General features: G+C 42.1%; 1 protein-coding gene across 3 annotated transcripts in view; it reads right to left on the minus strand.

The window, feature by feature from the left end:
* Positions 1 to 13,566, minus strand: part of LOC140481653 (protein diaphanous homolog 3-like) — a 604,739-nt gene that overhangs the window by 368,543 nt on the left and 222,630 nt on the right. For all 3 annotated transcript variants that reach the window (XM_072578185.1, XM_072578184.1, XM_072578186.1), the window contains exon 16: positions 6,504 to 6,797. In XM_072578185.1, the coding sequence (XP_072434286.1) occupies positions 6,504 to 6,797 (294 nt within the window). The remainder of the gene's footprint in view (positions 1 to 6,503; positions 6,798 to 13,566) is intronic.

A 13,566-nucleotide genomic window follows, 5' to 3' on the forward strand; every position in this document is an offset into this window, starting at 1 on the left:
AACTATTTTACACATATGTAATGCAGCCGAGGCAGATAAAAAATATTCAACTGTAAACCAACCTACATACTTCAGCTCCAAAATCAATCATTCCTGATTGTAACAATCTGATCCCAGTACCTTCACCAGACACCTACATGGATGGAATTTAATATCAAATTTTGGGAGATCAAATTAAAGCTCCATGATCACTTTGCAGTGGTCTGAGACATTAAAAAAGTATGCTTACACTTCCAAACCTGCACTGAAAAAAAAAGAGATCAGAAACTCATCAGCTTGATTTGCCCCTAAATCCAAATTGTCGAATTATTCTCTTTAGTCTTCCACTTAATCCACATGACATTGTGTTACTATACAAGAGTAAGTGAAATAAAATTAGAAAATGCTAGAAACAAGCAGTAGGTCTGGCAGTATTGTGAAAGGACAGTTAATGTTTTAAGGTTGATGATCTTTCATCAGTGAAAATAAGAGAATGCTTTCCCAATTTATGTTGCTCTATAAGAAGCTTGCCACTGTTTTTCTGTTTCAAGGACTGTTTACTACATATCAATGCTTCTAATGAAGAAATCCGCTCTTGTTAGGGAACCACTCAATACCAATTTATAACAAGAAAAATTTTTGAAACTGCTGGAAAAGAACTTTCACTTCAAGTTTAAATTTACTTCTTCAACAACCACAAATAAAATATATGTGTGGTGGTTATCTATCTTTATCAAAGTGTAAGTGGTTAATGGGCTTTAGAGATTAATAAAATCAAGTTTCACTCTTGCCTAACACCTGTCTTAAAAATAAGATTTTTTTTTGACCTTCAGAAGTCTAAAAGAAATGCAATCATTCACTGGCTCATTTTTAAATGGATTTAACTAAATATCGTGAATTGCATTACGATTGTTTGATGCTTTATTTAGGCAGCAAAGAACCTCCATAAATATTAAATTAAAATAGACATAAACACCAAGCAGCCTCACATAGACATGTGGTACTGAAAAATACAAATCAGAATTTCTGACCAGATGTAAATCTTGCACAGAGGTGATGATTCGGCAGTTAGCAACAGTGAAAAGAATGTGACTCCATGAATTTTGCAAAATAACTAAAGATGTGATATTACAGTTCCTGAGGTGGCAAGGATTTTCACTACCTAGGTAAACCTTCACAATTAGCCCTCCATCTTTAGGTGGCAAGATACCTTCTCATCATCAGAAGCTGCAACATATGTATTCATATCTCACTATTTACCCAGAATTAACATACTACATGAGATAGGAGCTCATGGTCTGAGTGGTAATATATTAGCATGGATTGAGAAGTGGTTAACACAGAAGACAGAGTCAGGATTAATGGATCTTTTTCAAGTTGAAAAAAATTAGTGGAGTGTCATGGGATTATTAATTACCAGAATTAACTTCTCCTTCTCAAGCAAGATATTCAATGTGCTCATGGCAAATTTAATCCTCTGCCTCCAAATAAGTACACAGCTTTTGTGAACATGACCAATCCTTTTGTAATGCTCTCTCCCTTTCATTGGAACTGCTACAACTACAGAAGGCATCTGCATAGCGACCAAGGCACAATGTGTACCCATCTGGGCAATGACAACAGGGCAGCAGGAGCTTCTCAGGAATAACCTTAGCAGACACTATCAGCAAGTAGCTTTTCTCTCACAGAGGCCATGCAGCAGAAAGAGTCACACAGCTTCGCAGATGGCAACTTTGTGCATAAGGTAAGATAGGCAGCTGCTGAAAGGGAAGCATTAGCAATGAAGGAAAAACAGAAGCATGTGAGTGCATGGTATAGTAAACAGTCAATGTGAAAGGAGGAGACATATGTCATTTTATTGTAAGACTTAAGTATCACAGGTGGTTTATGTGCAAGCAGATTCCATGGTCAATAAAGTGCATGTGGGTGAAAAGGAAAGGCAGGCATTGTGGCCCAAGGCTGGACTTAAGTGGGTCAGCAAGTAACACCATCATCAGTCCATGGGCTGGTCCCAGTCAGTCCGACAGCTGGTCCAACTCAAAACTGGGGATAAGACAATGCTCAGCTTTGGCCTTGCTGGTTACATGGTCCTGTACGCAATCAGGGTTATCCTGTAAAGTCTGTCCAGGGGATTGGCCATGGTTAGTCAAAAGGGTGGGTCTCACATAATGCGGTAGGTTTTATGGGTCACTGGATTAGTGGTGCTGGAAGAGCGCATCAGTTCAGGCAGCATCCAACGAGCAGCGAAATCGACGTTTCGGGCAAAAGCCCTTCATCAGGAATGGTTTCCAGCATCTGCAGTTATTGTTTTTACCTTTATGGGTCACTCCTTAGTGATGAAGCAGATTGGGGACTCTCCTGATAGTATTAGGCAACTGAGGGAGTGGTCACAGTCATGGGGGCAATTTAATATAGTAGGTTGGGATCTGATGGTATAGACAGGATAGACATGCATATATGGTATATATTTACATTTTTTAGGACAGCTTAAGAGGTCAAGATTACTAATTTGCATAGGAAGCGATCTTGTTAGGCTTGAAAGCAATCCTACAACATTAAAAGCCTACAAACTCCTGTGGCAAGAAGCTATCTCTCAAAAAACACAGAAATGGAAAATCAAATAGCACACATGTTGTAAGGGAACTTGGCAGATGCAATACTGCCCATTGGCAGGGGAGGAAATAATTAAGGCCCTAGGATCGATCCTTGTGGCAGTCCACTAATTACATCTTTCCAATGTAAAAAGAAACATTTTAAACTTTGATCAATCCTTAATCCATGCTAATTCATTACCTCAATGCTGTGAGATCCTATCTTCTACAATCCTATCTTACCAAATGCATTCTGTATATGCCATTGCATAATATCAACTCTTCTTGTTACATCCTCAGAGATTGCTAGTAAATTTATCAAACATGATTTCCCTTTCACAAAAAGAATGTTGATTCTTTTTGATTATTGCTAAACCTTTCAAAATATCCTGTTATTTCTACCTTAGTGATTTCATTTTCCCAGGGACAAATGTTCAGCTCATCAGCCTACAGTTTCCTACTTTCTCTCTCCCTTTCTTCTTAAACAGGGGTGTCCTATTTGCGGTTTTTCAATCTGTTGAATCCCTCCCAGAATCTAGTGACTTCTAGAGTAATTCAACTAAATGCCTCCACGCTATCTGTAGCAACTTCCTTTAAAACCCTTGGTTATAAGCTATCAGGTCCCGGTGACCTGTCATCCTTCAGCTCCTTCCAAAGGGCTTCACCTGGACAAGGAAAGCAGAAATGCAAGTAGTATTCAAAGCAAAACAAATGAACAAGTAGAACAAACTGAGATAAATAAGTTTGATCTCATGATCATTACTGAGATGTGGCTGCAGGGTGACCTAGTTTGGGACCTGAACATTGAAGAGCAGGTGATGTTTAGGAAAGACAGGTACCTGGAAAGGACGAAGGAGATTAAAGATGATATTGGTACAATCAAGAGGATGGCCTAAATTCAGGAAAACAAGATAAAGAAGCAGTCTGGGTAGAGATGAGGAGTGATAAAGGTAAGAGGTTATACGTGGGAGTTGTTTCAAGGCTCTTAACATTAACCACATAAATAGGACAGGGTATCAAATAAAAAATAATGAGAGCTTGTCAAAAGAATACTATGATCATCATGGAGGAATTTAACACACATATAGACTGACAAAGTCAGATGGAAAAATATGGTCAAGAGGTGGAATTCACTGAATATTTTCAAGACAATTTCCTAGGCCATCTTGTTTTGGCACCAACCAGAGACCACGCTACATTAGATCTTATTTTGACCAACAAGATAGGATTAATTACTGACCTCATAGTGAAAGCGCTCCAGAGTAGCAGCAAACTTAACATGATTGAATTATACATAGTTTAAGGGAAATTCCAGAAAGTACAGAATAGATATATTCCAACAAATAAGAAAAATTCTAAGGGATAACCCACCATCCATGATTAACGAAAAAAGTCAAAGAAAGAAAGAAATTGTGCAAAGATATATAGGGCAGAGAATGGAAGGTTATAAAAACAAGTATAGAATTACTAAAAGATTGATAAGGAGGAGAAAAGTTAGTCGAAAATATAAAAACAGACAGTAAAAGCTTTTTCAGATATTTAAAAATGAGATGAGTTAACAAACTCATTTTGGTCCTATAAAAAGGAGTCTGACAAATTAGTAAGGATGAAAAGATAGCAGATAAATTGAGCAGATATTTTGCAGTGATCTTCACGAGACGTGGTACAAGTAATATCTCAAAAACAGATCTAAATTAGGAACTGAAAAGGAGGAAAAACTACAGAGAATGTTGCCACACCGCCCATCCATTATGCAAGCAATGCAAATCAACTAGGGCATCAAAATCAAATGACAATCATAAAAGTGACCTCCTGTGCTTCCACACTTGGAAGGAGCAGCAACGTTCTGGGTATTACAGGGACGTGGATCCAGAGGCAAACAAGAAGCATTACCAATGGCAGTGTGATGTTACAAATTACAACTTGAAGCAGTAATGATGCTTGATGACCAGCAGGGGTCTGAGGGGCTGCAGGGCTTCATTTCACACTGTAAAATTCTATCAAATCAATGTTCTTCATTTATCTAGAGAATAAATAGATAACTGCCAAATATTGCCAAAAAAAACACATTTTGTAACAGCCTTACTTGAAACTCAAACCAATCAGTATACTTCAGAAGTATACAAATTCAAGAGGAAATATCAACATTTATATGTATGACAAAACAGTGCTGATTGGTAAGTGGAATCTGAGTGGCAGAAGTGTTGCCATGCAGAATACATCCAATAATGCTGACTCACAGTTAACTGTCAGACTTTGTTTAACGTTTTTCATCAGGCAGGATGACTCTGAGTGGTCAGGCCATGAACCAGCGAATTGCTATCATTTATTTTATTATGCGGAAATTGGCACAGTGCATGTGCATGTTCTTTCTGTCTGCAAAGGACAGGGCCCTGTATTTTAACGTAGAATATGAATCTCCGTGACATGTACGTAGCCCTTATGTCCCTGAGACAAGCATATTAAATGAAACAATATATCACATCAGTGATTCACAACAAGCAAGGGAGTGTCTATACCCAATCAAGTTGTGCTTGCAAAACACTGTCCAAAATTATTTGTGATAATGCAATTTTACAATCAATTTAAGATTGTCAGCTGGATTCAGTGTATGTATTGATAGCTACATATATTTAAAAAAGGATCCTGTTCTTTGAGACAGACAGAACATTTACATGCACGGTAACTGTTTCAACTCAACAAAATAAGTAATAACTATTTGCTGGCCTATTTGTCAGGGCAGTACCTTGATCAATCAGAATCAATCTGCCTGATTTAAAAGATAAACAGAGCTTGACAATTAACTGCCTATCAGCAGTAATGGGTGTAATCTCCATCACAATATCTCAATCAGAGTCATCTTCCAACCAAGCAGCATTTTCTGCTCATGCATTACTAATTTTTTTTTTCTCTTGAATTGGTAATCTCGCAAAATGTCCTGAGTGCAAGATGAAAGGTTTCAAGAAAATGTGTCTTTTAGTGATACTCAAGCTATTTTTAAGGCCAAAAAACTATTTGTATAACTATTAACTTTAAATTGAAGCTGTCAATAAGAATGGGTACAATCATCTCATACAGAAATCAAATAATCTAAGATTGCTTACTGTATCACATCTCTACGACACTGGACTCTTTTGGCTATAAATTTCTGTGAGCATTATCTTAACCTCCACAACCACCTCATCAAGGAGAGGTGCTCTCAAAGCTAGTGTTTCCAAATAAACCTGTTGGGCTATAACCTGGCGTTGTGTGATTTTTAACTTAATCCACTCCTCAGTCCAACATTGGCACCTCCAAGTCAAAAATCAAATACTGCAACTCAATGATTTGAAATTCTAGTCAGTCAATATAAAATGCAATTGAACAATGCAAATCAATTTTCCAACTGTTATTGATTACACTTAAGAGTAATTGGATCATACAAGTTTGATGGGACCAAGAATGAAGAATAGTAAATACATGATTTGGCATACAATGTGAGAAATTTGCAAGAAAGGTGACTGTTCAGAAATACACATTTGTTAACTACATCACTGATCAGAAAACACAAAAATAAAGTAATTTATTCAAATTTTATATTCAAAGGAACATAAGTTGCCAAATTATTTAAACTATCCCAAAAAGACTGTTTTATTAGTGCACACAGAACAGTGCCCATTAAACATTTAAATGCCAAAAGAACTGCAAATTCTGTAAATCAGAAACAAAGACAAAAGTTGCTGGACAAGCTCAGCAGATCTAGCAGCATCTATGAAGAGAAATCAGAGTTAACATCTCAGGTCCGGTAACCCTTCCGCAGAATGGTTCTGAGGAAAGGTCACTGGACTCGAAACACTAACTCTGATTTCTCTTCAAAATGCTGCCAGACCTGTTGAGCTTTTCTGCCATTTCTGTCTTTGTTCCATGAAATAATTCCTTTTCAAAAACACATACCTTACACCAATTGACTCTTTTCATGCTGAGGTCTAGTTTAAACTCTTTCTTCGGTTTTAATCCATGTGGGAGTGTAGCAGGAGGTGGAGACCAGTGTCCTCCCTTAAACCCTGTCGCAGGTGGTGGTGGTGGTGGTGGTGGTGGTGGTGGTGGTGGTGGAGGAGGAGGGTAAGGCCCAGATGTAGGAGGTGGTGGTGGCACTCCACCTGGCGCTGAAGATGTAGAACTACAGGATGTGACTTCACTTTGTGTGCCAATCAAGGTGGCCGTTACATTAGGTGGTAATGCTGAAAACTTGGAAGAAAAAGTTAGAAATAAATTCAAAACAAGAACAGAAAAAATAGAATTACAATCCAATATCACTCCTATTTCTTTTCCCCTAGTTTTCTCCCTCAGCTTTCTGAAGGTATGAATTCTTTGTGGTTCCATTGATGCTGGTCATCATCAAACAATTTTTCCAAGTAGCCGTTAGTGTGAAAGTTTGATATGCTGTTGTCAAGAAAAATTTCCAAAAGGTATCACTGGTAGGCCATCAAGAATCAAAGAGTCCCATTAACTTACTCCTCCATAACAAAGGTGACCCTGTCACATTGCAAACCCAAGATACTGCAGAAAAGCTTCCACATGAAACCGGGGATTTTTCTGGTTAAGCAGCTATTCCGGCCCCTGTGGAAACCACTGAACTATCAGTGGAGCATTTTTTATTTGTTTATAGGATGTGGGCATTGTTGGCTAGATCAGTATTTATTTCCAATCCCTAATTGCCCACAGAATCATCCCTGTGGGTCTGGAATAACATGTAAGCCAAACCAGGTAAGGACGGCAGATTTCATTTCCGAGGGGACATGAGTGAAACTGGCAGGTCTTTTTTACAACACGTTGAGTGTTGCATAGTTACCATGCAAGCTTATTCCAGAATTCATTGAATTCAATTATGACAATCTGCCAGGGTGGAATTCAAACACATGTCCCCAGAATGCTGGCCTAGGGTTGTGAATTGCAAGTCCTCTACGCCACCTGATTTCCTCTGCTTTTGCTTGCCAAACCAGCAAGGAGCAATTTTGCATTAAAATCAAGATTTTTCTTTCTTCACAAATTAAGAGGTTAAAAATGATGTTTGAAAAAATTTAAACAGACTGAAGCATTTAAACCACAAAACTGAGACAGTTACACAGTATAATGTAACATGGGAGGATTATCAGACTGAGTTAGAGGGTTATGGACAAACTAAAATTTCATCAAAATTGGCCATATTGCAAAGCAGAATGATTAGTCACTCTGGAAATAGATCATCATCAGCTCTAGGAGGGATGTTTTCATCATCATAATCATTTGAAATCACAAAATGACATCTAGTCATGTGTTTTGTCAAGTATTCTGCTCTAATAATAGGCTAAGATGCTTTAATTATCCAGAATACCAAAATTTGTTTTAACCAGCATCTTATGAACCAGCATTCTCTATAAACTGGCATAACTTAAGTACCTGAAATACGAAAAGTTTACTGTATTATTGCAATGTCTGTGATGTCCGAATAGTCAGTTAAGGGTGCGAGAGAGAAGGCTCTCTGCTGGTAGGTTTTATTTAAGGCAAAGTTGCATTATAATTTAAATGATTTATGCTGTAAATAAAGTATAACAGTGATGTGTATACTCCCCGGATTATGTTTCTGTTATTTAATGTTGTTTTTGTATTGATTATACAGATCTCTTAATCAACGGCACATTCCTGGTACCATTGGTGCCAGCTAATAAAACGTTTATGGTACTTGTTTACCACTAATACATAAGTGTGAAACCACAACATACATACACAAAACGTGAATCAACTAAAGTTGTCCAGCTACCCTGCATTAAACTTGGCATAGTCGCACCAAATTGTAATGCAAAGCAATGCCAACAGCATGAACTCAATTCCTGCACTGGCTGTGCTTACCATGCAGGACACTCCTTCTCAAGCTCTCCCTTTGCCTGCGATGGGGTGACCTTCAGGTTAAACCATATCCAGTCATCTCTCTTTAATTACAGAGCAGCCCTATAGTCTGGTAGGATCACGGCAACTTTACTGTTACCCTGCCTTGATGTGACCGGCAGAAGGATTAAAAAAGATTCATAATACTGCACCTCCATATGTTTGTGAAATATTTGTCAATTACACCTCAGTGGGATACTTAAAAACAGCTTAACAATTCAAAAACACCATTTCAGTACATATCTGTATCTTTAATAGCTTTTTGACATTCGTATATGTTTTATTCAACTCTCTACCACAATGACAATAAGTGGGTGAATTCAGCTTAATGACATTCAATATTTGTTCAATGCCGCTGTTCTACACTTATTTCCCACTATAATTTCTCCTACTTGAGCCTCAAAGGAAGACCGTGTTTGCTTTCTCTTCCTTAATATATACTTTGAGAAATTATTTCAATTAGATTTTATATTTCTTTGCAAACTTATTCCCAGATTTCATTTCTGTTGCTAACAATTCCTTGGATATCCTCTGTTGGCTTTAAAAACCATTCTAATTTTTGAGATCACTACCCAGTTTGCATTATAAATTGATTCTTTTTGCCTAAGCTTATCCTTAAACTTTTTAGTTAGCCGCAGATCAATATTTTTTTCCCAAGGTGTGTTCATTTCTCATCAAAATGTATATTTGTTTATAATTTTGAAATACTTTTAAACGCTCTCCATTATCTACTTATTATTTTATTAATCTAATCTTTTAGTCAAATTTGGGAATCTGCCAAAACCAATTCAATCCCTATCAAAGTAATTGCCTTTACTTAATCTTAACAGTCCAGTTGCACATGATGCATGTCACCCTCAAGCTCAATCTAATATTTTTATATGTGACAACCTGTGCCCCAGAGATTACTAAATAACCCTGTGTCTTTATTAACAACTAGATCAAAAACAGGCTTTTCACTAGTTGCGGAGAAAGTGAGGACTGCAGATGCTGGAGATCAGAGCTGAAAATGTGTTGCTGGAAAAGCGCAGCAGGTCAGGCAGCATCCAAGGAGCAGGAGAATCGATGTTTCGGGCATGACCCCTTCTTCAGGAATGAGGAAAGTGTGTCCAGCAGGCAAAGATAAAAGGTAGGGAGGAGGGACTTGGGGGAGGGGCGTTGGAAATGCGATAGGTGGAAGGAGGTTGAGGTGAGGGTGATAAGGTGAGGTGTTCTCTGAAACGTTCCGCAAGTAGGTGGCCTGTCTCCCCAATATAGAGGAGGCCACCTCGGGTGCAGCGGATGCAATAAATGATGTGTGTGGAGGTGCAGGTGAATTTGTGGCGGATATGGAAGGATCCCTTGGGGCCTTGGAGGGAAGTAAGGGGGGAGGTGTGGGCGCAAGTTTTGCATTTCTTGCGGTTGCAAGGGAAGGTGCCGGGCGTGGAGGTTGGGTTGGTGGGGGGGTGTGGACCTGACGAGGTAGTCACGGAGGGAGTGGTCTTTTCGGAACGCTGATAGGGGAGGGGAGGGAAATATATCCCTGGTGGTGGGGTCCGTTTGGAGGTGGCGGAAATGACGACGGATGAGACGATGATTATGGAGGTTTGTGGGGTGGTAGGTGAAGACCAGTGAGCTGGGGTTTAGCCTCAGTGGTGTAAAGGTCGGTGCACCAAACTACTACCGCGCCTCCCTTGTCTGCCGGTTTGATAGTGAGGTTGGGGTTGGAACGGATGGAGTGGAGGGCTGCACGTTCCGAGGGTGAGAGGTTGGAGTGGGTGAGAGGGGTGGAGAAGTTGAGACTTGTAAAGCAACTCTACTGTTCTTCATCCACAGAAGAATCCATTCACTAAACAAACAGTTCTTCCTAGCCGTATCGGAAATTAAAGACAGTAAGTACCAAAAACTTTCATGTACTTTCCCCCACACTCTGGGTTCCTCAACTGTTCCAGAATCTTCCATCGGCCTCTGAAACGACGATCTCCGTCACCATGCCTAACCCCGTCCCCCACGCCAATCTCCGTCACCACGCCCAACCCCGCCCCCAACCTCGCCCCCACTCCCAGCTCCAGCCCCACAGCAGGTCCTAGCTCCCAGCCCTGCCGTGTTTTCACCATCTCTCCAGAACTACCCCTGAGGATGAAAGATCAGTCCTCAGCAGAGGCCTCACCTTCATTCCCCTACGCTCTCGGATTAACGAGTTCAACACGCGGCGAGACATCGGACAATTCTTCTGCCGCCTTTGCCTCCGCGCCTACTTCTTCAATCAGGATTCTCTCCCACCCTCTGACGACCTCTTCTCCCACCTCCAATACACCCCATCCACCTGGACACCCCGTGCTGGCCTCTTACCCGCCCTCGATCTCTTCATAGCCAACTGCCACCGCGACATTAACCGCCTCAACTTCTCCACCCCTCTCACCCACTCCAACCTCTCACCCTCAGAACGTGCAGCCCTCCACTCCCTCCGTTCCAACCCCAACCTCACTATCAAACCGGCAGACAAGGGAGGCGTGGTAGTAGTTTGGCGCACCGACCTTTACACCGCTGAGGCTAAACGCCAGCTCGCGGACACCTCCTCCTACTGCCCCCTTGACCATGACCCCACCTCCCTCCACCAAACCATCATCTCCCAGACCATCCATAACCACATCACCTCAGGGGATCTCCCATCCACCGCCTCCAACCTCACAGTCCCACAACCCCACACCGCCCGTTTCTACCTCCTGCCCAAAATCCACAAACCTGACTGCCCCAGCCGACCCATTGTCTCAGCCTGCTCCTGCCCCCCCGAACTCATCTCTGCATACCTCGACATGGTCCTGTTCCCCTTAGTCCAAGAACTCCCCACCTACGTTCGGGACACCACCCACGCCCTCCACTTCCTCCATGATTTTCACTTCCCCGGTCCCCAAAGGCCTTATGTTCACCATGGACATCCAGTCCCTGTACACCTCCATCCCCCATCACGAAGGACTCAAAGCCCTCCGCTTCTTCCTTTCCCGCCATACCAAACAGTACCCTTCCACTGACACCCTCCTTCGACTGACTGAACTGGTCCTCACCCTGAACAACTTCTCTTTCCAATCCTCCCACTTCCTCCAAACCAAAGGAGTAGCCATGGGCACCTGCATGGGCCCCAGCTATGCCTGCCTCTTCGTAGGATATGTGGAACAGTCCATCTTCCGCAGCTACACTGGCACCACCCCCCACCTTTTCTTCCGCTACATCGATGACTGTGTCGGCGTTGCCTCGTGCTCCCACGAGGAGGTTGAACAGTTCATCCACTTTACCAACACCTTCCACCCCGACCTCAAATTCACCTGGACCGTCTCAGACTCCTCCCTTATCTTCCTCGACCTTTCCATTTCTATCTCGGGAAACCGAATCAACACAGACATTTACTATAAACTGACCGACTCCCACAGCTACTTAGACTACGCCTCCTCCCACCCTGCCCCCTGTAAAAACGCCATCCCATATTCCCAATTCCTTCGTCTCCGCCGCATCTGCTCCCAGGACGACCAGTTCCAATACCGTACAACCGAGATGGCCTCCTTCTTCAAAGACCGCTATTTCCCCCCAGATGTGATCGACAATGTGCTCCACCTCATCTCCTCCACTTCCCGCTCCTCTGCCCTTGAGCACCGCCCCTCCAATCGCCACTGGTCCTCACCTACCACCCCACCGACCTCCATATACATTGTATCATCCGCCGTCATTTCCGCCATCTCCAAACGGACCCCACCACAAGGGCTATATTTCCCTCCCCTCCCCTATCAGCGTTCTGAAAAGACCACTCCCTCCGTGACTCCCTCGTCAGGTCCACACCCCCCACCAACCCAACCTCCACTCCCGGCACCTTCCCCTGCAACCGCAAAAAATGCAAAACTTGCGCCCACACCTCCCGCCTTACTTCCCTCCAAGGCCCCAAGGGATCCTTCCATATCCGCCACAAATTCACCTGCACCTCAACACACATCATTTATTGCATCCGCTGCACCCGAGGTGGCCTCCTCTATATTGGGGAGACAGGCCGCCTACTTGCGGAACGTGTCAGAGAACACCTCTGGGATACCCGGACCAACCAACCCAACCACCCGATAGCTCAACATTTCAACTCCCCCTCCCACTCCACCAAGGACATGCAGGTCCTTGGACTCCTCCATTGCCAGACCATAGCAACACGACGGTTGGAGGAACAGCGCCTCATCTTCCGCCTAGGAACCCTCCAACCACAAGGGATGAACTCAGATTTCTCCAGTTTCCTCATTTCCCCTCCCCCCACCTGTTTCAGTCAAATCCCTCGAACTCAGCACAACCTTCCTAACCTGCAATCTTCTTCCTGACCTCTCCGCCCCCACCCCACTCCAGCCTATCACCCTCACCTTGACCTCCTTCCACCTATCGCATTTCCAACGCCCCTCCCCCAAGTCCCTCCTCCCTACCTTTTATCTTAGCCTGCTGGACACACTTTCCTCATTCCTAAAAAAGGGCTCATGCCCGAAACATCGATTCTTCTGCTCCTTGGATGCTGCCTGACCTGCTGCGCTTTTATAGCAACACCATAATGTGGTATTATTCTAGGATTTTGCCTTGTATGTATTCCATAAACACCTTCTCCAAACTGTCTTTGCCAATTCATTTCTCCTGTTTGTATGATATTTGAATAATTGTTGCATTGTCTTTGTTACAAGCTTCCTGCAGTGCATGATTAATGATTAATTAATTCAAAACTACTATCGAGAGGAGGATCCATAAACTCCATGATGTTTTCAATACCTTACTATTTCAAATCTCATCCACACTGATTTGACTGTTATTGCCAGCCAAGCTCCTTTCTCACAATTATTTTTGTGTCATTCTTCGGCAGGTCTACCACCCAACTTTTCCATTATGTCTGACCTTTCAAAGCGCCAACAGCCATTGATCGTTAAGTACGTAATTTTGATCATGCTGCAACATGTTTCTGTAATGGCTACTCTATCAAACATATTAATCATTAATTGTGTCATTATTTCATTTAATTATGAATGTTTTGTGCTTTCAAGCAAAGGTTATACAATTTTAACTTAGTTTAAAGTCATTTTCTTAGATATACCTTCTTTGATCA

This window comes from Chiloscyllium punctatum, chromosome 9 (assembly GCF_047496795.1).
Source record: "Chiloscyllium punctatum isolate Juve2018m chromosome 9, sChiPun1.3, whole genome shotgun sequence".
Taxonomy (NCBI): Eukaryota; Metazoa; Chordata; class Chondrichthyes; order Orectolobiformes; family Hemiscylliidae; genus Chiloscyllium; species Chiloscyllium punctatum.